The sequence below is a fragment of the Heterocephalus glaber genome, unplaced genomic scaffold, assembly GCF_053883595.1.
Source record: "Heterocephalus glaber isolate CG9 unplaced genomic scaffold, H.glaber_assembly_v1.0 deba00001600, whole genome shotgun sequence".
Lineage (NCBI taxonomy): Eukaryota > Metazoa > Chordata > Mammalia > Rodentia > Bathyergidae > Heterocephalus > Heterocephalus glaber.
Window position 1 is genome coordinate 12,377,562 of NW_028258372.1, and position 25,018 is coordinate 12,402,579.

Below are 25,018 nucleotides of genomic sequence, written 5' to 3' on the forward strand. Positions count from 1 at the left end.
CAGGCTGGCCTTGAACTCACAACAATCCTCCTGCCTCAGCTTCCTGAGTGCTGGGATTATAGATATGCACCACCATGCCTGGGTTCCCTTAGTATATTTAATAATAAATATATCCATGAATGAGTAGGATTTGTACTCTCAATACTGGCTTGTAAAACAAGATGCTTTTGAGTACAAGAAAAGCAAATAAAACCCAAACCAACTCTAATTTCAGCTGGCTTAAACATTAGAGATGTACTTTGATCTGGGCTCTGGTGATGTTTTTTATAAACTTCTGGGTTCTGATTTTCTTCATGTCATTCTTCACAAAGTAACTCCCAGCAGAGACTGGTAGGTATAGGTGGTGTGTTCAGGTCTGATGGCAGAGAGAAAGGCTTTATTCTTTTACCAGTTGAAGAGAAGTTCTGAGTTTCACTACAATTTGACTAACCATTTTCAAGTAGTAATGATACGAAGTGATAGGTATAGGCTTTTGTTATAGTCAGACCCTTCAGTAGGTCAGAAGGATGGTTTTATCCTGATTGTTTTAAGGTACTAATGATCCATTTTTGAATGTTGATATAGGATAAGTATAGGTATAGACTAAACTGCTAAACAATGGGATATGATGTGTGAGGAATATACTCATGCCTTCTTCTGTGGCAAGGATGATTCAGTTTTAAAATCTATTGGTATGATTCTCCACATGTTATGGCTTGTGTCTAGAGGTCACCCCAAAGCCTTATGAGGTCAGAGGTGGGGGTTTTCAGAGGTAGTTGGATCTAGAGTGTGCAATGCTTGGATCAAGGATATGTGATTACTAAACTAGTCCATTGGTTTGGCATATTTTTGGGACTAGATAATGGCAAGGCCCTCTCTAGGGGTGAGTGCTTCCCACTGTAAGGGCGTGTAGTCTAGACAGAATATAAGGGAGAAAAAGAGGGCTGCTGTGACTGCTTGCTGCTTGATACTTTGCATCTTTGCTGCCTTTCTTCCTTCTGCCTGTCATGAACTGTTTTTCCTCTGTGATGCCCCTCTGCCATGCCACCCTGCCATGGAGCCAGCCAACTGAAACCTCTGCACACTATAGCTGCAATAAACTTGTCCTCCTTTAACTTTGGTTGTCAAGTATTTTATCTCAGGGACGAGAAAAGTAACTAAGACACCACATAAATTCATGTTAATCTGAGAACAAAAGGAAATTAACTTAAGTAGGTAAATATTATTGTTTTATCCCAATATTTTAGATATCTTAACATTAAGATGCATCCAAATAGGAATAATTAGAGTGTGATAGATGTTACCATGACCCTGTGACATTGTATTGGAGAATCAGCCAATGCAAGATGACTGGAAATAGAAATAAAGTATAATGGTTAGAAAGAAAGAATGAGAGAATTAGCTTCACAATTTGGTGGGGGAAATGATGGTTATTCAATAGATGGTGTTGGGGCAGTTGTTTCTTTTAATGTAGTAAAATAAAACGAGGTTCCTGACTCATCTAAAATTATTCTCATATCTAAAATGGTGAATCAAATATTTAAAAGTAAAAGATAAAGGGTAAAGGGTGTAGCTTAGTGGCAGAACACTTGCCTAGCACACACAAGGTCCTGAGTTTGAACACTAACACTGGGGGGAAAAGTGAAAAAATAAGCCTGTAAGAAGAAAAATTTTTTTAAAATGGGAGAAAAATTGGGGAATATTCTTGTGATGTTACAGTAGAAGAAGCCAAACCAGAAAAGGCAGGGATAACTGTATTTTAACACATAAAAATTTAAGTCTTCTAAGTGAGAAAGACACTGTGGAAGAATGGTTCAACAAATGACAGGCCAGGTAGAGGAAGATGTGTGCAATATTTCGGCCGGGGTGTGGTTTGTTGTCTAAGACTATCTCTTAGACACATTACATTAGTAAGAAATCACATGCTCACTTTTTGAGCATGGTTAAGTGGGAGAATCTGGGCAAGAAGACTCAAAGTTCTTATTATATAGGCATACTCATTGTTAGCTTTAAATTCAAGGGAACTTTATTATATATATAATATATAATATAATGTATAAATGACATGTAATATATATATTTATATATTAAAAAATATTTTTTGAGACAGGGCTCACTGTGTAGTTCAGGCTGGCCTTGAACTTGCAGCAGTCTTCCTGCCTTAGCCTTCAGAGTGCTAGGATTACAGGTGTGTGCCACCATGCCAGGCAGTACCATATATTTTTATATGTATACACACAACATATTTTTATTACATATTTAAAACAAGATTGGAAGTAAATGTTACAAAGTATTCTTAGTTTTTGATAGAGGTTACATAGGAGATTATATTATTCATTGTTCTTTGTTTTACCTTTAAATTTCTTAAGTCCCACCTCTGCTAAAAAAACCCAAGACATACCACGAGTCCACATTTGTATGATTAAATTATTTTTAGTTAATACATTGTCTTAGTTACCGTCCTCTTTGCTGAGGCACAGTACTGGGGACACACAAATTAAGGGAGGAAAGGTTTATTTTGGCTCACAGTTTGTTGGTTTCAGTCCATAGCAAGCTGGTTCTAAGGTGGGGCAGCCTGGGAGGGGCCTGGCAGAGAACTGTTCAATGCATGGCATCATGGCATAGGGAAGCAGAGAGAGATTAAGGGAAGAGGAAGGGAGACAGACTTCTCCAGGCCACACCTCCGGTGACATGCCTCCAGTGACACGCCTTCCCACCAGGCTTCACCCCTTAACATCACATTTAGCATAAACTAATCAGTGGATTAATGCACTGATGAGCATCACGCCTTCATGATCCAGTCACCTTTCAGAACCCCCCACCTATAAATCCATGAGGCTTTGGGAGAACATCCAGATACAAACCATAACCCGCATTAATTGAAAGGAGGGAATACTTTCTATTTTCTAATGTGACTTTGGAATTATTGGAATGAACTCTTTCAGTGACTTAGGATATGATTCCTATTTCTGAGCATATTCTTCAGAGAATGTTTCCTTTTATATTCTGAACACCCATTACCCTGAGTACATTATGTTTCACTGAATATCTGTGTGGGTAAGAAGAATCTTCTTTGCTTTACAAGTAAGTTTTCTGTATTTTATCCCCTGGGCATATATTTTTAGTTTTCATGTTCAATAAAAGAACATTTCTTCTGCCTTTTCTTAGTTGTAATCAACATAGTGTTTCTTAATAGAACTGTGGTTGACTTTAAATGACAGATAACTTCAGTGGCAGGAAACTATCTGTGAACTAGACTGAAGTGACCTAAGTTGAACAGTAAATATGTGGTGTTTGCCAGGTATAAAACTAGGTTGATGAGAGCTCTTGTTTAAACATTTTGATAGGCCGGTTTTTGTCATTCATTGTTCTTGTATTCTAGCTATGTAGATTCAACTCTGACAGGAAATCTTTGCTGGTTTACTCCTATGTGCTAAAACGCTGTTTGAATATAAAGATGAGTCTACTCTCTCATACCCTTTGTTATTCTTTGCAACTCTCTGCTGAGGAATGGATGAGGCAATTAAAAAATGTGACTTGAATAGATAGGGCTGATTTATATTTATTTAGGTGGAATTGAACCACTTACATTAGTGTCTGATTTTTGCCAGGCCTGCAAGTCTGGCCTTGCTAAAAGTGTTTTTGCTGTTTGCCTGTTTTACTCAGGATTTTCACTAGTCATAATCTGATAATTACCATGAGTTTTGTCTGTATGAAGGTTGCAGTTATGATACATTTAGTTGTGGATGGGAGAGAGTTAAGGTAGTGCCCAGGACTACGTGTATTTGTTAGGTTGCTGAAAGGACTATTAACTCTGTTTAATGATTAATTCATTTTATTTGTAGCGAATGTTCAGTCTTTGGACACTGTTAACTTCTGGTAATACAAAGAGGCTAGAACAGTTTCTGCCCTTAAAGAGCTGTATATTCTTTGCTACTAATTCGTCTTATTTTAAGCCTCTATGAAGTTTAAGGCATGATATCTCGAGTTCAGAGCTGGATTTGAACCTTACCTCTACCTTGTTCTGACTCTGTGGCCATGGATAAGTCACACAACTTCTCAAAGAGGGGCATGGCAGGCAGGAAGCAGTAGGCCTTCCTTCTTCTTTCTCTTTTTAGTCCATCCAGGCTACAAGCCTACTGATTGCTGCCACCCACACCCAGGGTGAGTCTTCCCTCTTCAGTAAGTCCATCATCCACACCAGAACTGTGCTAAATCAGGCAGTGGACTAACCCAGTTTCACACCCTGTGGTCCAGCATCACACACCCATGATTTAGGCACTCCCAAAAGGCCCACCTGTGAGTGCTTGAGGCTTTAGGGGACAACTACATGTAAGCAATAACAACCAATAAAGCGTCTGTGAACATTTGTAAGTTCATCTTATGTATGAATGTATTTTAATATGCTTTAGTTTCTCTATGATGACTACGTAGGAGTGGAATGGCTGGATCAAATGATAGATGTGTAGACACTGTCATATTGTTTTACCAAAACAGTTGTAACATTTTATGTTGTCACTAGCAGGTTATGAGAGTTTCAGTTGTTCCATATCCTTGCCAACATTTGATATGGTTATGATTTTTAAGTTTTAGACATTTTAATAGGTGTGTAGCAGACTCTCATAGTTTTAATTTGCATTACCCTAATACAGTAACTAGTGATGTTAAACATTTTTCTACATGCTATTTGGCATCAGTATATCATCTGTAGTTAGTGTATATTCATATCTTTTATCCAGTATTAGATTGTTTGCTTATTAAGTTTTTTTTTGGTACCGGGGATCTAACTCGGGACCTTGCGTTGGGAAGCAAGTGGCAGCACCACTGAGCTAAATCCCCAGTCCTTTTTATTAAGTTTGAAAGGTTTTTGTTTTACATTTCTGGATAAAAATCCATTATCAGGATTTTCACCCAGTCTGTGGCTTACGTTTTTTATTTTATTTTATTTTTTTGAGACAGGGTTTCACTATGTAATTTAGGCTGGCCTTGAACTCATGGTGATCCTCCTGCTTCAGCCGCATGAGTGCTGGGATTATAGGCATATGCCACCACAACCTTGTTTATTCTTTTATTTTTAACCAGGGATCAAACTCAGGACCTTGTGCTTGCAAGGCAGGTGGCAGCACCACTGAGCTAAATCCGCAGCCCCCTTTTTTATTCTTTTAAAAGGACTTTCAACAGAAGTTCCTGATTTTGATGAAATTCAGTTTATAAATTTTGTTTTGGTTATGGTTTGTAGTTTTGGTGTCGTATCTAAGAAATGTTTGCCCAAGTTAATGTCATAAAGATGTTCTCTTACGTTTTCTTCTATAAGTTTTATAGGCTTAGATTTTACATTTGTTCTGTTATCTGTTTTGAGCTACATTTTTATAATGTAGGAAGTAGGAGTCAACATCCTTTGCTTTTAAATTTGGATGGTCAGTTGTTTCATTTTTTTATTTGTTGAAAAGAGTTCTCTTGTCCTTTGTTTAAAATCTATTGCTATACATGTGTGAGGCTGTTCTGGACATTCTACTTTGTTTCATTCCTCTGTACGCCTTTTTTTTTTTCCCCAATACTGTGCCATCTAGAAAGCCTCAAAATTGGGGAATGTTCTCTTTTGACTTTGGATATTCTGTTTCTTTTGCCTTTTTATAAAAATTGTAAAATTCTATGGTCTCTTGTGGTTTGTATTCCATGTGCACTTGAAAAGAATGTGTACTGTGCTATGTCTCGGTGTTCTATATGTGTCAGTTATATCAAATTGGTTATCAATGTTGGGTTTTCTATTTCTGATTTTCTCTTTTATGTATTACTGAGAAAGTAGTTTTCAGTTCTTTTCATTGAATTATAATTTGTCTTTTTTTCCATTCAGTTCTATGAATTTTTACTTCATGTACAGTTTTGTTTTGTTTTTTAGTTAGGGTCTCATTGTATAGTCCAGGCTGATCTTGAACTCACTGTATAGTCCAGGCTGGCTTTCAGCTCAAGGTGATTCTTCTGCCTCAGCCTCCTGAGTGTGTACCACCATGCCCAACTCCAATGTACAGTATTTTGAAGCTCTGTTTTAGGTGCATACTCATTTATCATTAGCTAATACTTCTTTTTCCCTGGTTATTTTTCTAGTTCTGAAGTCTGCCTTCTAGTACAATTACTGTAGCTTTTTTTCAGTTAGTATTTTTCTATTTCTGTGATTTTTAAAACTATTTGTGTCTTTATATTAAAAGCTGGGTTCTATAAAAAGCATATGTTTCATCTTGGGGTTTTTTGAGAGATGGAGAGGGAGAAAGGACAATTTGACAGTGTTTTTATTGGTATGTTTAGACCATTTATATTTAATATGTTAATATAATTGGTTATGGCTATTGTTTTCTGTTTGCCTCTTTTTAATTTTTTTTAAGTTTTATTAAATTTTTATTAGTACATGTTTGCAACTCATGCAGTGTACAGTCATCTTGGGGAGAGTGGTCACGTGTGTATTAACAGCTTGTTTTTTTTTTAAATCTTTTTTTGTCTTCCAACTCCTTTTGGATTATTTGAACAATTATCTAAAAGTATTTTGACTTTTTAAATATTTGTTCTAAGTTACAGAGTATACACCTAATTTTTCACAATCTGTTTAGAGATTTTTTAACCATTTCAAGTAAGACGTGGAAGCATTAAAACAACACATGACCCTTTATTTTTCCCTTTTCTTATATTGTTATATGTATTACATTGATATAAGTTGAAACTCTGTCAGACATTAATACAGTTTGCTTTCAGCACTCATACATATTTTAAAGGATTTGTGAGGAGGAATTATATTCATTATATTCATTATATTCATTATATTTACCATGTACTTACCATTTCTATTGTTTCTGGGTCACTCTTCATGTTCTAGATTGTTTAATGGTGTTTTCCTTCAGCTGAAGAACTTTCTGTAGTATTTCTTTTACAGCATATGTGCTTATAGTGGATTGTCTTCATTTTCACTTATATGAAAATGTAAACAATAAATCATAATTCCTCCAAATACTCTGTGGCTTGTAGGGATTCATTTTTCTGTCTTTTGGCCAGAAAGATTGCATTTCCTTCACACATTTTTATTGTTCACTGCACGACTCTGCAACTTGGCTACTTTTAGGTCAAAGCTAGGAGATAAAGATAAAAACAAAAAAGAAAACTAAAACAGAAAACTCAACACAGTAAATAATACTGGTTCTTCAATTTTTTTTAACGTCCCTCTCCAGTCTGCTTGTTTTATCTTTTAGTGTTCTCAGGTAGTTATATATTATATTGTGTCCAGACTTTTCAGTTGTAATCTATAGGAGAGAGGAACTGTACTCATTGATTCAGTTGAAGTAGTCCAGTTCTGTTAGTTTCTTCTAACACATTCAATTCTGTTAATTTTTGTTCAGACATTTTGAAGCTATGGTATTAGGATATCACCTTTTACAATTATTATGCTTTCTTAATGAATTCACCATTTTATCATTGTGAAATTTCTTTTTCCCTTGTTCTGAAGTCTAGCTTTTTCTCAGTACAGGCACTGTACTTTTCTTATAATTAATGCTTGCATGATATGTCTATTTTTAAATTATTTTTAACTTTTAACACATTTGTGTCTTTATATTTAAATGCCTTTAACTGTGGTTTCTGAGTGCCTTTTTAGAATGTCAAACAACATGTCAGTTTCATAAAATTTGATTTTTGAGCTGGGTATGGTGGCACACACCTATCATCACAGCTCTCTGGGAGGCTGAAACAAGAGGATTTACAAATTTAACCTTACAGTTTGCAACTTAGCAAGACCCTGTTTTAAAATATATAAAAAGAGGCTATGGTGTAGCTCAGCATGAAGGCCCTGGGTTCAGTCCTTCATTAGCCCCCCTTGTTTCTTTGAAGATAGCTTGCTGACAATCTCAGATCTTTTAATTTGGGTTAGGCCATGGTCAGCAAACTATTATGTGTGGCCAAAATCTTACCCCTGCTTGTGTTTGGTATAGCTTGCAAAGTAAGGATGGTTTTTACATTTTTAAATGGTTGAGAACATGTCAAAAAGAGAATAATGTTTTGTGAGTTATATGAAATTCGTATTCTAGTGGCCATAAGTGAAGTTTTGAATTTTGTCAGCAACAACAACAAAAAAATCTCTGGCAGTGCTGAGAATTGAGTCCAGCACCTCACCCATGTTAGGCAAGTGGTCTGCTGCTGAGCTATATCTTCTGGCCTGGTGCTTTACTCTTAATGTAATTTTTTTTGGTACTGGGGATCGAACTTGGGACCTTGCCCTTGTGAGGCAAGAGGCAGAACCACTGAGCTAAATCCCCGGCCCTTAATGTAATTTTTAATATATTTATATATAAGTATATCTACCTTTTTGTTAGGTATTTTCTCTTTGTCCTTTTTTATTTCTGCCCCCTTTTTCTTCTTTTCAATCAAGTTATTTATAATTAGTATTTCTTTGCAATACATAATAACTACATTCATTTTAGAGAATTGGAACATACACATATTTGGGGGTTGAATATTTTTTAATGTTCATTTTAACTCTTTTACTGGTATACTATACTAGCAATTTAATTTTGTTTTATTATTTTAGTAGTTGATCTGGAAGTTTATATACTGAGTTTTTGGTTTTTTGGTACCGGGGATCGAACTCAGGTCCTTGCCCTTGTGCAGCAAGCGGTGAAACCACTGAGCTAAATCCCTGGCCCAATATACTGAATTTTTAACATGTTTACAGTTTGGTAACACTTCGTGTTTATTATAAGAATCTTCTGTTTTTTTCCCTTGCAGATTTTATGATTTTATTGTCATTATTTTACTTATACATATGTTACAAATTCTATAGAATACTGGTTTTTCTTTTTGCCTTAACTAATCTGTAACATTTTGAAAAAATTTTAAAAGTAAAGGAAAAGTCTTTGTGTGTTCCTTGTCCTGTCATTTTCTTTTAGCCTGAGGAAATTCCTTTAACACTCTTTTTCTTCTGTAATTTACAGTCTGCTGATATGGCCATCAAGAGATTATTTCACTTTACATCTTGTATTCTTCAGGTCTAAAACTTTTGGTTCTTTTTTCTTTCATTTTTATTCTTGTTTTGGTAGATGTTTTTCTTAAATCCTTGATCATATTTATAATAATTTAAAGGCCTATCTGCCAATTTTATTACTTATCATTTTGGAACAATTTTCCTACTCTTATATTTGGAGGAAAGTTATGGATCTTGGGTTTCTAAGGTATTTATTTTCTTATCCTTCCTTTTAGGATTGCAGTTACAGAAATATCAGATGATTTAAGCTACTTATTCTACAATGTTTGTCAGTCACTGAAGTATGATTTTTTTTTCCCCATTAAGTTTATTGGTACATTTTAGGTATAAAATACAGTTAAATTCATCATTGGGATCTTGTACCATTACATGAGTATCTTGGTTCTTATTTTTTTCCCCTTCCCCTGCCCTCCCTTCACCCCCTCCACCCTTCCCTATTTGCAAAGACTTTGTTTCCATTTTTTTTCTTTTCTCATATTTTTTCTTTTCCCTTCTTTCCTTTCCCCTACCCCTCCCACTTCCCCTGCTCCTTTAGACTTTTTCTTCCTATTACACAATATCAGTTATACATTTTACAAATTACAACATCAAGATCTAGAAGACATTACCACAGATTTTACAGAATTTAAAAGGATATAGAAAGCATATTACAAAAATCTTTTTTGAAATAAATTCGACAACTTCTAAGAAGTACCTTGGAAGACAAATTAATGAAACTAAGTTTGGAGGAAATATAAAATTTGAATAGCACCTATTAAAGAAAGTATATTCCTAGCTTGAAAACCTACCTATATGATAACAACAGGCTCATATACATTTTAACTGATAAATTATATCAAACATTTAAAGCCGAAAAAAGAAGGAACACTTCTCCCCTCATTTTAGGAAATCAGCATTGTGCTAATCCTAAAACTGGATAAAGCTAATAGAAGAAAAAAGTATGAACATAGATAGAAATTTGTTTAACAAAACAAACTCTTAGAAGTCAGATCTGGCAGTATGTAGAAAGTGGTTTTATTATAGGGATGGCAGTGTTGGTTCAGCATTGGAAGATCCACACTCAAAAGTCCTCATTTTAACAGAGGAAAGGAAAAAGCCATATGATCCTGTCACTAGTTATAGAAAAAGTATTGGACTAAATTCTACAGCTGTTCATGGTAAAAGTTATCAGGAAACTAGAAGTAGAACAGAACCTTCTCAACAGATGAAAGACATGTACTCCATACTTCCAGCAAAAACGCCTTATATGAATGGAGAAGATACAATGCTGTCTCCCTAAGGTGGGGAACAAGGGCAGATATGCTTACTCTTTATCTGTCCATTAAACTTTGAAACACAGGCCCAAACAAAAGTCTGACAATAAAATGACACAATTAGGATAGGATTGGCAAGGTAAAAGTAAAATCTTTATATGTAGATGAAATGATCATCTACAGAGAAAATACTAAGAAATCTCTAGGAGCCCCTAGAACTTGTATTTGAATTTAGCAGGATTAGAAAACACAAGGTATATATAAAAATTCAGGTCTGTGTATACTTGCTATAAATGAAGAATTGGATATTGAAATTTAAAAGTTATGTAGGAGTACAAAGGACCTAGAAAAGTAAAAAAAAGAAAAAAAAATCAAGTGTTGGAAGACGTTTAGTACCTAATTTTAAGACTTTCTCTAAAGCTACAATAATCAAGGCAGTGTAGGTGTAAGGAGAGACATATAGATCATTGGAATAAAACAGAGAATCTAGAAATAGAACCACATATATATGGTCGACTGAGTTTTGAAAGATTATTTAACATTAACATTTTATAGAACATAAATTCTACTCAAGGGCAGAGGAAAAAATAATGTTTTCAACAAATGGTACTAGAACACCTGGTATACTTATGTAAAAGATTAACCTCAACCCTTTATTTCCATACATAAAAATAACTTGAAAGGATCTATGGACCTAAATATGAAAGACTAAAACTATAAAACTTTAAGAAGAAATTATAAGGGAAAATGTTTATGAATTTAGGGTAGGCAAGAACTTCCTAGGATACAAAAAACATGATATATAAAAGAAAAAAATTGATAAATGAGATTTCATCAAAATGTAGAACTTTAAATGACATCATTAAAATGAAAAGTAGTCCTTAAACAGACCATATTTCCAATGCATATAACCTATGACCAGAATATATAAAGAACTCTTACAGCTCATTAATAGACAACCCAATTAAAAAGTAGACACAAGAAGATGATAAATAGCCAGTACAGCACAAGGAAAAGTGTGCAACTCTAGAATCAGAAAAATACTAATCAGTACAATAACAAGATTGAATTGTACACTCATTAGGGAGTTGAAGTTAAAAGTTTTAAAAGCCTTGTCATGACTTTTTCTTTTTGTTGGATTCTCCCCCTTTGCATTTAATTTGTCATGCTCAATGGATTCATTCTGCTGGGCTTTCTGGGGTGGTGATCCTCATTGTCTTTTCCTAGGATATTGTCTAAAATTTTTTGGAGTGCTGGTTTGTTATTCATGAAGGTCCTAAGGTGGTCTTTATTGTGAAAATATCTTATTTCTCCATCAATTTTGAAAGATAGTTTTGCAGGGTACATCAGTCTGGGTTGGAGGCTGTTTTCCTTTAGGGCTTGCAATACATCACTCCACTCCAAGCTTTTCTTGCCTTGAGGGTTTGCATTGAGAAGTCTGCTGTGATTCTGATGGGCTTTCCTTTGTATGTGGTTTCTTTTCTCTCACTGCTTGTAGAATTTTGTTCTTCTGTTGGGTTTCTGCAATCCTATGTGTAGAGTTTTTTTTGATCAAGGCTAGTTGGAGTCCTATATGCCTCACTTATCTGTATGTAAAGTTCTTTTCCCCTACTTGGGAAGTTTTCTGCCATCACTTCTGTGAACAATTTTTTTATGTCATCTGCACTCTCTCCTGTTTCTTCATTGACTCTGATCAGTCTTATGTTATTCTTCTTTGCATCATCTAGCAACTGCTGGATTGCTTTCTCCTGGTCCCTTACAATTTTAAAGCAGTTTTTCTTTTTCTGGTCACTGATTGCAATCTTATCTTCTGTATCTGAAATTCTGTCCTCACATTTGGTTCATTTTGCTGCGTAGACTTTCAGTGGTGTTTTTAATCTCCTGGAAATCTGTTTGTATCTGTTTTATGGATTCCATTTATTTCCTATGTTGGGATTCCATCATGTTCCTCAGCTCCTCAATTTTTTTATGTGTCCTCTCCAGATTTATTAATCATGTCTTGCCCTATGGGCACAATCTCTGCTGTTATGTGAGAAATTATTTCTGATTTCATTTTTTCCAGATCCTCCTTTGTTGCCAGTTCAGGGAGTCCAGGTATTTGATTATCAGATTGTTCCATCTCGTTTCCCTTTGGGGTTGCTGTAGGTGATGTGGAAGTGTGTTTTTGAGGCTTGTTTATGTGTCTTCTCATTTCCTCGAGGTGGGGGTGGGGGTGGGGGTGCTTCTGGTGCCCACGTGGCACACCTCCTTTGCCCTAGGAGTGGTGGAATGGTGGCCAGTGAGCCTCCTCCTGGGCGCTGGGATTGGCTCATCTCCTCTGCCCTGGGAGCAGTGGAATGGCAGCCGGGAGCCACTGAAGTATGATTTTACCACAGGACCTTGCAAATAACTTTTGATACATAAGTCCTTACAGAATTTAAAAAAATGTGCAGTTACATGCATGCATATAATAGCAAAACTAAACAACTAATTTAAGCATATTAATATTCAACCTTAAAGTGACTTTTAGTTTTTTAGTTACTTCTTTTGCGATTTTGTACCTTGAACTGATTCAAAAGGGAGAAAAACACGCTTCAGTGACTGAAGAACATGGTATATGGAATAGTTCCTTTTGAATGGCTTTTGTTTCTCACCAGAAAGTTGGTGGCGAGGTTATTTTAATATATATAGGAGTTGGAGTGGCAACGTTTGAAATAGCTTTTGTTGAATTGTTTATGAAAATCCTGTGAGAAGGCAAGGTGTGGTAGCTCAGGCCTGTAATCTCAGCACTGGGAGACTGAGGGCAGGAGTTCGAGGCCAGCCTGTGCTACATAGTGACTTCAAGGCCAAATTGAAGTACATACTGAGACCCTTCCTCAAAACAATAATGACAACAAAAAGTTCCTATGAGAGGAATCCTGCCAATGAGAAGTTGAACATGCTGTAAGTATCTAGTTCAGGTGAGACAAGTGTGCTTAATGTTGTGCAGTGTGTATGTGGGTAAAAAAGGAGAAGACTTGGAGATAAGATGAATATGTATTTTTGGTAGGGCCACAAAGAGAGACTGTTATACTGCCTAATAACATGCAAATAGATAGTCTTTAAACACAATTGGTTCTTTGCTTCATGCTATACTTTGAGATAAAACTAACAGTTCCCCCCACCCCCAGTCCATTATGGGGAGCCGTTGGAGTTGAAGTAATTGTAGACTCATTCATCAAAAATGATTTTTTCGAGGAAAAAGTTTTTCTGTTGAAGACTACATCATTCATAGAAGCTAGCAAACCAGAAAAGGAGAAAATAAAGACTTGGCTTTTGCTGTTGGTATGAGTTGTAACATTTTAACATTATCTACTTTTGCTTAGAAAGTTAGGTTGCTTAGTAACTGATTTTACTTTTATTTAATTTTCATTATATTTAGGCTAATTCATGTTGTCTTTAATGTTTTTTGTTTGAAGTATTTCTTTTGGAGCATTTGGGAAAATTATACTGTGGAGTTTTGCATTGAATTTTGAGTGTATCTTTTCTTTTTCTTCAGAAATTTCCACACCCAGACCGTCTTCTCCAAGTGGAATACCTGAAGAAGATAGTGTTTTATTTAATAAACTGACCTACTTAGGATGTATGAAAGTTTCTTCTCCAAGGAATGAAGTGGAAGCTTTACGGGCAATGGCAGCCATGAGATCTTCTAGTCAGAACCCCTTTCCTGTTACTCTGTATGTGCCAAATGTTCCAGAAGGTTCTGTGAGGTAAGCTCTTACTTGCTTTTTCTGTAGACATGTATTGAATTTTTTGTGTGATGGTGAGGATGTTATATCATAAATCAGATGTAGGACTTACTGTGAATTCACTTATATCCTATAGACATGCAAAGTAAACCTTATATTTAAGCTTAGCCTGTATTCCTATTTGCAAGAAATATTTGCAAAATTGTGCTTAGGGCTTTATACATAGAAATAAAATGTAAAAATACTTCTAATTTCTATTGCTCATATTGAACATAAAAACATATCTTTAGTCTGTCATATAAAAGTGGCTCAGAAAGCTAAAATAATAGCTAAATTCTAAGTACCAAGCTAATAGCAATATAAATTTTCAAAGTTTGGGTAAAAATGCTTTAGTTTTCCAGGGAAGTATTTTTAAAATATTTATATGTATTTCCTAAAAATATCAAAAGTGGGTCTTCTTATGTTTCTGTTTAGTTTCAATTTATCAACCACACCTTGACACAAAGATTTAGTGTTTTCACTTGCCTGTGTGTACCTGGTAATTGCTTCCCCCCCAGTTTCAGCCCTTCCCTCAGTTTCTCAGTTTGGGATCTTGAAGCTATCCTAAATGTTTAGACTTAGGAGATGTGTAGTGAAAGCCAGAGAATTACTTGCTTCTGAATCTCATGAACTCCTTTCAGCTGTTCTGTTGTTGAGTCTGTTATTGGAGCCACCTGATCCTTCTTGGGGGGGTGAGTAAATTAGTTTTTAGTTACACAAACACAATAGCTTGGGGGTTAGATAAACTTACAGGTGCTGCTTTGAAAAGAAATGGGCTTTCCAGGGATGAGCTGTACTGTTCTATACCAGCATTCCTTTTAATAGAAAAAGACTAGACTTTAGGGGTGAGCAATAATAGATTTTTTTTTTTTGGGTACTGGGGATTGAACTCGGGACCCTGCACTTGTGAGGCAGGCAGTGACATCATTGAGCTAAATCCCTGGCAGGAGCTATAATAGATTTTTAACAGGCGGAGTATAGTTGGCTTTGGAGTACATGAGATGGGCCTTAGGAGACAAAAGAATGAAGAAGTGTTCAAAAGAAAATGAAAAATGTGCGTGTGTGTATGTGCATTCATGTGTGTGACGGTTTTTTCTTGTATTATTAATACCAGTTTAATTTTGTGATTTCAAGGTAGTTACGCTTATGTGGCATATATTGGCATAGTAGAACTATTTGTCTTTGTCTTTATACTTAACATTTTATCCAGTATTTTTGTCATTGTTTTGCAGAATCATTGACCAATCCAGAAATATGGAGATAGCATCTTTTCCAATCTATAAGGTCTTATTCTGTGCACGTGGACATGATGGGACAACAGAGAGCAATTGCTTTGCTTTTACAGAGAGCTCCCTTGGATCAGAAGAATTTCAGATACATGTTTTCTCCTGTGAAATTAAAGAGGCAGTAAGTATACTATATTGTAACAATTTGCTATCAACCTCAATTAAGGTAAAATTTTTGAACTCTTAATTTCCCTGTTGTATAAATACATTATGTAAATTTAGAGTTTTCCTAAACACAAAGTTATTATTTGTGGTGGCATAGAACAGAATATGGAAAACTAAGTGTGATATGTCTGTATACTGAAATGATATTGTAGGTAGGGCACTTTCACAGTTTAGCAGGCGTAATAGAAAAATATTACTTACCGAATTATTATTATTATTATTATTATTATTATTGGTATCAGGGATCGAACTTGGGATGTTGAGCATGTGAGGCAGGAGGCAGAACCACTGAGCTAAATCCCTGGCCCACTTATTGAATTCTTACCCTACCACTGTAGTAATTGTTTATTCTCAGAAGGGAATATTTTGGCACTTCTCATTATTTTGCTTAGGTAGAAAGGTCCAAGTGATTCAAAAAAGGGCTTGTAACAATACCTATTTTACTAATGGGCCTGATAGTTACATGCTACTTTCACTTAGAAATTGCACTGAAATTGTTCATAGATCCCTGTGGTTTTCTCTGGTGATTATTTGTTTCATGCACAGGCTGGATTTTGCTCTGTAGCATTGGCCTAATTAAAAATATAAATGATCACATAGATCAGGAGTATGACCTTTTGGTCCCCTGAAGATTCCAGTAACTTCTTAGTAATTATTAATTCCTGGTTCATTCTTAGACTGGAGAAATAATTCAGAATCAAATAGCTATAAAATACATGGGGAAATACTCTTTTCTATACTACTGAGTTGCCTGCAAATTAACTTGAATTATTAGTTTAGTACTTGAAACCATTTCAAAGGTATTGATAAATGGGTTTGAACAGGCAAAGTTTCAGGTGTGTTTGCTTTTGAAAATATAAATTGCTGGGCCAGGGATTTAGCTTAGTGGCTTTGTGCCAGCCTTGTAAGTGCAAAGGTCCTGAGTTTGATCCCTGGTACCACACACAGAAAAAGAAAATATAAATTGTCTGCAGGAGATGCTAAAGGCAGCAGTTACTTTAGTCTCCATTTACCATGAAACATAGGTAAATCATTGTATTAATGGGAATTTTGAGAGTTTATTCTAGCCACAAAATGAAAATTTATATACATGTAGATCTTTGTGAGTTTGATATTAAGTATGGAGGGTGTACCAGTTCTTAAGCCCTGGTAATCAGTTTATTTCACACTAAATTGAACATGTGCAGACATATAGTTTAGATTGTAACTGTAGAAATTCCTGTGCCAGAACACATGCCTTGTGTAAGAAGTTCAAGTTTTATGTGTATTATTTTAGATAGGCCTTAATCTGTTTCATCCTAACGCATGCATGCATGCACACATGCACGCACACGTACTGACTTATTCCTCAAAAGGATGTGGTACACAGGAAAGTGAATGAGTACAAGTGTGCTACTAGTGTGTCTGGTATGTAATAGGCATGAATGTAGGTGTGTTGAAAGAATACATGTATTTTTTAATGAGGGGAGCTTGTTTGATCCCTAAAAACTCCGCTACAGAGGTGGGGAAGCAGATGGTAGAGTCCTGGCATTTCATGTTGGCAGCTGCAATTTAACACAACCTGTGTGAATTCTGGATTGCTGGAGCCAGACAACAAGGAAATTAACTTTGAAGAACTGGAGAACCTGCTGCTCAGAGAGATATGAACTCTACTGTAGAAGAATGTTGAAAAGGAACCTGTTGCAAGCAGTTTTCGTAACTTGGATGGTATGAAACTCTCTGAGGATTATAGTATCTACTTATAAGTGGGGAAATGTTATTTTTGAGCTTCAACAGTGTAGGTAAGCAGTGTAAAAAAAACGGGAAATTTTTGACCTATTTTGGATATAGAATGAAATAATATTAATTATATTTCTAGAGAGCATATTCAGTACATTGTAGATTGAGAGAAAAGTATTTTCCATATAGTATTTCTTTTCTTTTCTTTTTTTTTGTACTGGGGATTGAACTTGGGACCTTGTGCTTATGAGGCAGGCGGCAGAACAACTGAGCTAAATCCCCGGCCCATTTCTTTCTTTCTTTTTTTGATAACAGGGATTGAACTGGGGACTTTGCGCTTGCGAGGCAGGCAGCAGAACCACCGAGTTAAATCCCTGGCCCATTATTTCTTTTTTTTGAGTACTATTTTGAAAGTGTTACATTGTAGATCATTGGTGAAATGCATTGTTTCAAGGAGAAATATTTAACCTTGGCCATTAAAAATATTTATGAGACAAAATTTCTAAATGAGGAATAAACAATGTAAATAGTCATCTTATGCAAGGGATTGTGCTGAGCATTTATTTGATACTCAAACTCCAGTGGCATAGGTAGTATTTATTTAGATGAATGACTTATATTCTCTTTGTCTGGAACAGTCTTACTTTACACCTGTTGCTCAGGTATATTATTAAAATCCTTTTGTTTATTCTCAAAAGTGTTCTGGTTTTAATGATAAATTGTATGGTTACGCCCCCTGAGGCTAATGGAATTGGATAATAGCCTTGGGTTTCAAATTGAAGTCTTTGACTCTGAAGAGTTACACATTTTCAGCAACAGCTTTCTTATTTCTTAAATATTATAAAAAGTAAATGTAGATTTTTGTATTTCAATTGTTTTATAAAGACATTCAGCAGCCACATAACTTTTACAGAAGATGTTAACATCTTCCTCTCCAGTCTGAAGTGTTTCAGTTATATTTACTGGTTCCTAGAAGTTTCCTGACTTGTAGTCCTTAGTATTTGAGTCCCTCTTGATGGGGACAAATGATTAGCACAGATAGCTCAGGAACTGTGACACAGATATTCTTATCACTTAGGGATGTGCAGTGCCACTGATTTATTTGTTTTCTTTCTTTTCTTTTTTTTCCCCAGAGTCCTTGGATGATTACTGAAGTGTTTTTTTCCATTAGAGGAAAGATACTTTCTCAAGCAGGAGTTACAACATGGCTGCCACTACCAGCTGTCACTGTGATGCTCTTATTTCACTGTAAAACTCTTCAAGCAGCAAGCACCAACAGTGGTAGAGGGAAGCCTAGGGTGATGGCTGTCTGGGACATCTGTGATATAAAGATTAGAGATACCCATAGAAGGGTCAGGGCACATTTGATTGGTTGTCCTGGTTATTTTTCTGCAGGACCTTGTTGGAGTGAATCTCTGTAACCCAGGACAAAAGAGTTGAAACTCCAAGGGGCCAGAGATTTAGCTCAGTGGTTCCTCCGCCTGCCTCGAAAGCGCAAGGACCTGAGTTTGACCCCTGGAACCAAACTTAAATGTCAGTGATCTATGGACAGGGAGAGTGATGTGTTAGGCTTCTGCTGAACAATTGTAAACAAAACAAAATTTTGGAAATAGTAAAAGAAGCCATGGAAGCCCCTATTCTTGTTGCATCTTTGTAGAGATAAACAAAACTTTTAAATGATACTTTAAAAGTCAGAGTTGACTCCATTTAAGATTTTATTTTTATTAGCCAGTGTAACTACTTTCTTTAAAGCAGATTTTCATGATTTTTTGTGGGTTTTAATATACTTATGTGTATTAGCAACTCTAAATGTTATATTTTAGAACACAGTTTTTCTCATCTGTCATTAAAGGCATTCAGAGATATTTCAAGATAAATATCAGTGATATCATTTGGGACCTTCCCTGGCCCCTTTAATGCACTTTTATTTTGGGTGTGGAGGAGTTTCCCAGTATGGCACTATGTGAAAGAAAACTATTTCTTACATTGAAAAAATAATCCAAGTGGATATTTATTGAGATGGTATTTTGAGTTAGATGCATTATTTTGGAAGTTAATTCAGAAGTTATCTTGTTAATGTTTTCCTTAGGTTGGTTTTTATAATTTAAAAAGTTTCTTGGATAATACATTTTTTTTTTTGGGACCGGAGATGGAACTTGGGTCCTTGCGCTTGCAGGGCCAGCAGCAGCACCACTGAGCTAAATCCCCGGCCCATGGATAATACATTTTTTAGAAGTTTTTTTAGTTTTAGTTCTTTTCAGTGAAATGTATTTGAACAAGTTGGTTTTAAAATTTTAATATATCTTTTAGAATACCTTTCATAGAATTTTTTTCTATATTTATTTCTTGGTTGAACATTTTCTTGATATATGGTACTTGTAAAAGAGTAAGTTATCTTACACCAACCAATATTAATGGATGACTTTATCTTGGAAAAGCTAACTATATTTAATTTAAGTAAATATCTTTGTTATTTAATATAACTGTACTTTTACCATGTAATACATATTTGAAGCTTTGAAAAAGATTGAAATAAAGAAGAGAATAAAAGATGATCAAATTTCTACCACAGTTAAGTTTTTTGCTTATCTCTGTTTCAAATTAGTGCTTGCTGAAGGTACTGTTTTCTGGGAAAAAATGTGTTGTATTATTTCTCAATAAACCTTTGCCTTCTGCAAAGAAATACTCATTCAAGGTCATTTTTGTGTTTTGTATATATTTTAATAACATGACATTTTTTGGAATCTTTGCTGTGAAAAAAAAAATATATATATTTAAATTTTCTTCATGTAATTGGTTATCCAATTTTGTTCTAGAAACCATACATATTGATAATCATTATTTTTGAAATTTAACTTAGCAGTCCTAGATTCACCACCTCAGCCTATTCACAATTTCTAGAATTAAAAAAAGATTTTAACTGTTTTGGTGGAAATAGCAACTTGTAAAACATGGTTAGTATTAAATGAGTTTTGGTTATTGTTAATGAAGTTAAAATACTGTGTGCATTGTTCTCCAAAAGAGAGAAAGGTGCAGTCAGTTTTTTTTCCCATCACCTCTATCACCGTGGCCCAGCCCCGTGTACTTAACTTTTTACAAACAAATTCCTGATGCCTTGCCATCCCCTTTAGAATTTGCTGAATTCTTTGACATTTTTGGTGTGGCCTTCTGATGTGGCAAGCTTGCTGATAGCTCTATCATAAAGAAAATGAAACAGAAGAAAAGATGGGAAAAGAGAAAAAAGAGAATAACATTTCTTGCAGTTTGTCTGTTAACTTACATGCAATTATGTACAGATGGTCCTCTGTTTTCACATATAGTGCTTTAAAAAAATATACTGAGGTTAAAGTAATAAAAAGCAGAGTATAGAGTTCACATTTTTGGGGGTTTGGAAGTGGGGTGTACCCAAACAGCTAAAAGTAGCTTAAAGTCTTTACACTGTACTTTGTAGGTGTAATCTTCAATGGCATATTTCTAGAATGTTCTTTGAGTCTCCTTTCCTTGATAACACTTAAATTATTTGGCTAAGTTCAGTTGGTATGCAGCTCAGGCTACACACTTCTGATTTTGGCTTAGTTTCCTTTTTACCTAACCCAAGCACATTCAGTTTGAGAAATTTTTTTTTTGCATACTGGGCACCAAACTTGGGTCCTTACACTTTCAAAACAGGCTGCGTAACCACTGAGCTAAATCCCCGGCCCCACATTTCAGTTTGTATTGTTGGAGTGTGAGTTCCATGTTCTCTTCTATATCATTAGCACCTAGAATAATACTTTGCATATAGAAGGTGCTTAAAAATTTATTGGGTGAGTGAATTTACCATTGTCTTAAATGTGTAAAATTTGAGGACTACAGTTCTTATTAGTGCTCTTGTTTCAAGCAAATTATAAAATACTGTATGCCTAAATTTGTTATATTCAACAATATTTTTAATTAATGTTATCTAAGATTTGTTACTATTCAGAGCAGTGGCCTTACTGGTACATCTGAATGTGAGGTATTGAACATTATAATCTTTAACTCCTCACATTTCACCTCATTTTTATTATTGAACCTGTGGGTGGGCTGAGAGATTTGGAGAGTCATTTGTGCTTCAAGCACATGAGTTTGAGATGTTCTTTTGGAACCAAGGAAGAGAATGACTGTGGGATTAATAGTACTTTGCTGCTTCAGGGAAAAGGTATATATCTCATTCTTTTTGTATAGTCACTAGAGTGATCTAATTCTAAAGAGTATATTAAGACCACTTCACTATTCATTCTTTCTGGGAATGCTTTAATACTTTGTATCACAACAATGTTGAGTAAAAATGCTGGAAGCTCTTCAGACCATGTTACCATATATGCTTATTGCTAAAACCTGTTATTTGCTTTCATTCTGTGGCTCAATATCTAGCCCTCTGAAATTGAGAGAAGTGAAAAGAAATTGAAGACTTGAGCTAAAACCTTATTTGTGAGTGTTCATTGGGAAGATGTGGATGCTAGTATCATCTTAGTAATGATCTTAGAACCCATTCATTGCAATGTTTTATAGTGTATTTTGAAGCTTAGAGACCTCTATATAGTTTCTTTTGCGAACTTAGTTCATCTTTATTGCCATGTTTAAATGCTAGAGTTGAAAGAACAAGAGTATTTGAAAGATGACTTAAAGAATTCTTTCTTAGTGAAGCCACATTTCTCCATATGAATATACTTGACATAGTTGTATACTTTAGCTGGGCACATATACATAAATTCATTGAACTTAGTTTTCTTATTTACTGTTCTATGAGAGGAACTCATTGATAGCAGGAAACCAATCAAAGTAATGTTAGGAAGCCATCTCTAAAAATCCCTTGACTCAGACCCAAAACTAATTAGTTATGAGCATTTTGGAATTTAATAAACCCTACTGTACTCAGGCCTGTTAGACCTGTTTTATATGATTATTTTGGAGGATCAAATGGTGTGTTGTGTGTAAATGGAGTTTGGACATTAAAAAGGTATATAAGTGTAAAAAAATCATTATTGATTGATAACAGTAAATAATATCTAACCCCTAACAGAGGCATAACCTATTTATGTGTCTGGCACCAAAGAGATACTGCCTGTTTACACTGGGGAGAAACAACTATGATAATAAAGTACTCTTTGATCTACTGAATAAATTTTTCTTGACAAATGATGTGCATATTCTATCTCTCTGGTTTTTTGAAGACAGTCTTGCCTTTTTAGATATTATCTAAGAACCTCTTCAAAGAAAATTTTCAATAATAATGAAATGATCCCCTCTGGTACTGACAGTATTTTTTTCTGGCCAAGCCTCTTGTGTATTTTGTAATGTGAAATGTTCTAAATTATAGTCAAAGACGTCAGCTTAATTGGCTCTGCTGAGTGGGCCTTATCCTCCTTCCTTTTTTCACTCTTAGGAGGCCCAGATTCTAGTTGCAGCTCCTAAATGTTAATTTTCTTACTGTTTATAATGTTTGTACTGGTGGTGCTTGCTGTAGAATTTTGTCTTAAGTTTGGAAACAAATCTCATATTTGAACTCAAGTTTCTTTAAAATGAAGTGATGTCCTAATATTAATGTAAGAAAGTTAAACATTAATTTACCATTTGAGGGAACTTGAAATGTTATCCCTTCATGTGGATAGTGGTCTTTACATTGTAATAATTTAGAGTTAGAGTGGCTTATATTTACCATATACAATTGCTTACCCCTTCTTAAGGCATAAGTGATGAAAATTTTTAAATGCAGTATTTAGACAACTGTCAGATGCTTAGAGTAAATATACCTTAATAAAGATATATTCATGGATAGGGTATCATAATGCAGTTAAAACTTACGCCTAATGGCATTTCTATTTTTATTCTTTTAGGTAAGCAGAATTTTATATAGTTTCTGTACGGCATTTAAACGTTCTTCCAGACAAGTGTCTGATGTTAAGGACTTGATTATTCCTACCCCCGACAGTGATGTGTTTACCTTCAGTGTTTCTCTGGAGGTAAAAGAAGATGATGGAAAAGGAAACTTTAGGTGAGGTTATTTGAAAATAATAAGAATTAGCATGTGTCTCAAATATAATGTTGGCTAATACAAAATTTCTAGAAATTAGATAAATGTTGGCATAAAGCTTTAAAATGGTAATAAAATACTTGGCTGGTAAATTAATATTTACTGTTTTCATGTCTTTTGGATATTTAGATGATTTTCTTAATGATTTAAAAAATGTATCATACATGCATATATGGAAATGTCACAATGAAACCCATTACTTGTGTTATTAATGTGTTATAGAAAAGAAAATTACTATAAAATAAAACGCTTCTATTTATTATAGAAAATTTAGTAAAATAATGAAAATAGAATAAACTGTAATCTTGCCAGCTATAGATAATCACTTTTAACATTTAATTTATTCTTTGTTTATTTCTAGAGGTCATTTTGCATAATTGTAGTTACAGTTTTTTTTCTTTATGATGTAAGAATTTGTAAAAATGTGCGTACTCAAAATCATTGCTAATAGTTACTGATAGTATATTATATGGCTTGAGCATCATTTAATCAATCATTTTTTATTATACATTTAAAATTTTTTCCCAGTTTAGAAATAGACAGTAGAAGGCAGTTATATTGTTACCTGTATTCTTTAAATGTGCCTTTCATTTAACAATATTGCTAGGTAGGCTTTTTTAAAAAAACTGGTACATGTTTGCAGTACATAACAATTACATTCATTGTGGGAAGTTGGTGCATGTACGTAACATACCTTAATTCTTTTTCTTTCCCCTTTCCTTCCCTTCCCTTCCCCTTTCCGTCTGTCTCTAGATTCCCTTCCCATTTGGAAAAGATCTATCTCTCTGTTTCCCATTGTCTGTCTTTTATTTTGCTCTTTACATCTACAGTACTTCAGGTTTCTCATGTAAGAGAAGCCATGTGATAATTTAAGTTTGTGCTCTGACTTCACTTAAATCATGATCTCAAGGTGCATCCATTTTTCTACCAAGTGTGTGTAGAAATTGAATTTCATGGGTCATAAGTTGCTCAAGGTAATTTTCCTTTTCAAATATGACAATTCATTATTTATTTATTTATTATTTATTGGTACCAGGGATCGAACTCGGGTCCTTGCGCTCGTGAGGCAGGAGGTGGAACCACTGAGCTAAATCCTCGGCCCTAACAATTCATATTTTAGATACTTGTTTTGATGAACTAATTCATTGCAAGAATACTCAGTTTCACTTAATTTGGATTTGATTAATTTGCCATAACCTGTATCTCATTACATCTGATTTATATTTACTTAGATTTATCACATTTGCCTCAAGTTTTAGGTGTCTAAAAGTAAGATTTAATTCTCTCTGTTTTTGCCTTGAGTTTCCTTATTTTATGGGTACTCATGACTACTCAACCAGGTAAATGAGAAATGTGATAGTCATTAAAAAAAAAATGAAGTGAACCTTGAAAATGAAATAAAACTTGTATTATTGGCATCATTTCAGATCTTGGTTTTAATCTTGGTTTTGAGATAAAATATATGGCTTTTGTAAGTCCAAATTAAAAATTAATAGAAATTCTGTGTTGCTGACTACAAAATTCATAGTTTGCTACCTATGGCAAAGTGAGAGTTTAGTACATCTTAAGAATTGGAATGTAAGGCCTGGGGTTTAGCTCAGTGGTTCTACTGTCTGCCTCACAAGGGCAAGGTCCCAAGTTCAATCCCTGGTACCAAAAAAAAAAAAAAGAGAATTGGAATATTGTTGCATATATAATTTGTTGTCCTGTTCTAAGCTTGGAAGAGATTAATCATTTTATTGTATCATTTATTTAATCAGATTATATTGATAATTCTTGCTCTTTTTGAATATTTC

General features: G+C 34.7%; 1 protein-coding gene across 6 annotated transcripts in view; it reads left to right on the forward strand.

Moving 5' to 3' along the window:
• Positions 1-25,018, forward strand: part of Rabgap1l (RAB GTPase activating protein 1 like) — a 725,139-nt gene that overhangs the window by 54,622 nt on the left and 645,499 nt on the right. For all 6 annotated transcript variants that reach the window (XM_087194125.1, XM_004853402.3, XM_087194130.1 and 3 more), the window contains 3 exons: positions 13,769-13,979; positions 15,230-15,404; positions 23,026-23,183. In XM_087194125.1, coding sequence (XP_087050251.1) covers positions 13,769-13,979; positions 15,230-15,404; positions 23,026-23,183 — 544 coding nt within the window. The remainder of the gene's footprint in view (positions 1-13,768; positions 13,980-15,229; positions 15,405-23,025; positions 23,184-25,018) is intronic.